The sequence below is a fragment of the Antrostomus carolinensis genome, unplaced genomic scaffold (assembly GCF_000700745.2).
Source record: "Antrostomus carolinensis isolate BGI_N321 unplaced genomic scaffold, ASM70074v2 scaffold2100, whole genome shotgun sequence".
In the NCBI taxonomy this organism is placed as follows: Eukaryota; Metazoa; Chordata; class Aves; order Caprimulgiformes; family Caprimulgidae; genus Antrostomus; species Antrostomus carolinensis.
The window spans coordinates 7,592-11,082 of record NW_010286245.1 but is presented as its reverse complement, the minus strand read 5'-3'; the positions used below and the strand labels follow the sequence as shown (position 1 = coordinate 11,082).

General features: G+C 40.8%; 1 protein-coding gene across 1 annotated transcript in view; it reads right to left on the bottom strand.

Moving 5' to 3' along the window:
* Window positions 1–3,491, bottom strand: part of LOC104531929 (lymphocyte antigen 6E-like) — a gene marked incomplete at its 3' end in the record, with an annotated part of 6,481 nt that extends 2,990 nt beyond the window's left edge. Inside the window, exon 1 of the mRNA XM_010177010.1 lies at window positions 3,440–3,491. Within this exon, the coding sequence (XP_010175312.1) occupies window positions 3,440–3,491 (52 nt within the window). The remainder of the gene's footprint in view (window positions 1–3,439) is intronic.

The window sequence follows — 3,491 nt, the reverse complement described above, 5'->3', positions numbered from 1 at the left end:
ATCTTGTTCCTGGACTTTCATGCTGGGAAGAGCAGCAGAGGTGACCTGACTGAACCCCCATTCCCTGACCCCTGTGCTGCTGGGGGGGAAGGCAGAGAAATCAGGAGCAAAGTTATTTGAGCCCAGGAAGAAGGGAGGGGTGGGGAGAAGGTGTTGTAAGATGTGGTTGTTCTGTCTCACTGTGATACTCAGATGAATGGCAACAAATTAAATTGATTTTTCTTCCCCAAGTTGGGTCTGTTTTGCCCGTGACCATCACTGGTGAGTGAGCCCTCCCTGTCCTCATCCTAACCCCGTGTCCCCTTTGTTGTGACTCCCATACAATCTCACTGGGGGGGAGGGGTGTGAGTGCAGGACTGCATGGTCCTTGTGTGGGTCAAACCACCACAATGGCTTAACTATTAAACATAGATTTGTTGGGATAATTCACACATCTGTGATACAGATACAGAAGATGTCTGGCAGGAAGGACAGGCAGCAATGAACTGTCTTGTCTGTCAAGAATGTACCACTTCAAATCAAGGTGGTAGGTTGACTTCTGGAAAGCCTCTGTAAAGTAATGATAAAAAGGAAGAAGAGAAAAAACACAGTCTTGATGAGAAACCACAGCAAAGTGTCTGCAGAACACTCCTTAACTAGGCAAATTAATTAATTTGTAGGTTTTACGGGGATGGTTGGGTTCTGAGCTTGTGAAATTACCCAGAGCAAAGTATGTGTTTTTGTGTGTAGGAGAGGGGATGAGTTACTTTAAAAGCACAGATATTTTTGGAAAGAGAAGCAAACACAGTGCAGAACACTTGCTAAGTTCCTGGTAAGTCTGGGGACAGCCTGTCAATATGGAAAGGGCAGAAAGAAACTAGAGGACACGTTGCTATGAGTGGAGTTTTGCCCGATAAGAAGTTGGCAGTAAGAAAGTAGAAGGGCAACGTAGGTCAGACAGACCATTAAATGAGAAGTTCCTGATGGAAGGGAAGGAAAAAGTTTCCAACTGTTGATGCTGAGAGGGTCATAACACTATGTAGCTTTTTTGCTTTGTTCATCACTTAAAAAGTTGAGTCTTCACATAGAGGGTAGAGGAGATGTAATATGGTTTTACCAAAATTTTTGGCACAATCTTGAATTATGTTGTAATGAGCAAGTCCAGGAAACATAAGCTAGTGAAAATGCAATGGGTACAAAGCTACACATGAAAACACCCTCACAGGGTAGTTCACGACGGTTATTGGTCAAACTAATTGTAGCAGTGCAACTCATAAGGTTCTCCAGAGCTCTGCTGTGGGCTCAGGTCTATACAGTATCATCACTAGTGACAACAGAGGTGGGATAGAAGACGCACATCACATTTTCAGATGATACCAAGGACAAAATAGCTGAAAACATATTGTAAGTAGAGTTCTAAGTGATTTTGACAGCTGGATGTAATAGAAGAATGAAAACCAGAAAGGACACAGTTCAATAAAGAGAAATACATTACACTAAGATAAAAATTAAGTGCTTAAATGTAGGATGAAGAACAATTGGTTCAGTTACAATTGAGGGCTGCAGTGTAAACAGTAGGAGTCAACGTTGTCACACTACAGCGATGAAAACAAACGTCACCCAAGGGAACACAGGCAGCAATGTCATGTGCAAGATATGCAAAGTGGCCTTTCCACTCTATCAAGGCCTCAGCTGGAGGTATGTGGCACTTCAAAAACTATGCAAAGCATTTGGAGAGAGACCAGAGGAGAGGGAGGAGAAATGGTCAGAGATCTTGAAAATATAACTTCAGAGAAAAGGTTGGAATCGTTTAGGGTTTTTTTATTAAAAATGAGAAAAAGCTGAGGAAAGACACAGTAACAGCATCGAAGAAGAAAGTAATAAAATGTTCTACACATCCTATGGTGAAAGCACAGGAGAACTGTACACAAGGAGGTGTTAGAGATATTAAGACTAACTTTCTAAAAGGATGAGAGTCTGAGCAATTCCAGGCTGTGGAATCTTCTTTGATAAAAACTTTCAAGAACACTTTAGACAAACATCTGCCTGGTTTGGTCCAGCATTGCAGCAGGGAAAAGGATCATGACATTTTAAGATTTCTTCTGGACATAATCATAAAATCATAGAATCATAGAATGGTTGGGGTTGGAAGGGACCTTGAAGATCATCTAGTTCCAATCCCTCTGCCATGAGCAGGGACACCTTCCACTACACATATAATGGTGAGTTCATGGATGCAAATGGCAACAGACTCTCTTTGGTGGGCTGATACGTCAACAGTTTGGATCAAAAGTTGCTTATTAAGGTCTTGAATGAGACCTCAGATACATAAGACGGATCATATAACTGTTATCTCCAAGTTTTCCTTTGTCTTTGTATTAGGCCAGAAAGATGTGATCAAGATCTTACTCTTGAATGTGAAAGCTTTGATATTAGAATTACCAGCTTTCTCTGATCTAGCCTGGGCTACAGAAAGGTGATGTATAAAATGTTGTCCTTAAGTCCATTTGGAAGCTGATGTCAATATAAAATGTCATCAACCTACTACAGCAATAAGGTATCCCACCATGTACTGGATCTCTATTAGCTTTTCACTTCATCCTGGGTTACACTGAAGACATTGCCTTTGATAATTATTCTTTTAGAATTGAATACTTCTTTTCCCACCTCAAAACTGGCTGAAGCTTCTGATCTTTAAGGCATGCTGCAGAACCATCTGTCTAAAAAAATGTAGGAGTAGAGGGTTGATACATCAGAGAGCAAGAATTAATTAGATGCTTCTTTCTTAACCCCTGCTAGATATGTATCATGGTTTCTGGGAAACCATCAGGCGTGGGGGAAATATTAGCAATCTGGTCATTATTCCTACGTGCAAGTAGTGATGTGGCAACACGTGTGTATCAGTCCCAGAAGGAGGACACACATTCAGAGCACCTCAGACTTCCTTTTGGGAGAAGGATACCTTTAACCTGATATATGCACAGAAAAGCTCTTTCACCTCTGATTTAATCTATAAAAATTGTCACTGATGCCTTTCCTAGGGAGCAAGGCACATGGCAAACCACGTGGCTTGCTACAATGGAGAAATCAGTGGTATAGAAAAGTCTGTAAAATACTCAAAAATTAAAATGGATTAAAAAATATGGTTTTTTATGCTTTCTGGCACTTCCAAATTCAATTATTTGGGAAGATCTCATAGATTACTGTATGGATTTAACCCAACATCCAGTGTCATACAGTTACAGCTCTATCACTCAGTACCACCTGCTGGAAAGAAGAATTAGTTTATCAGGATCTTATTTCAAATCATTAAGGTGCAAAAGGAAGTTAGTGGCAGCATGGCTGCAACACTGCAGTACTGTAAAGTTGGTGATAACCCTCCAAATTTTGGACATATGAAAATTTTTCACCATCTTCTCTATAAGCCTTATCTTAACTAGTAGCAGCATTAGAGGCTCACCTTGCTCCACACATAGGACAGCAGCCAGCAAGGTGACAAGAGTATTCTTCAT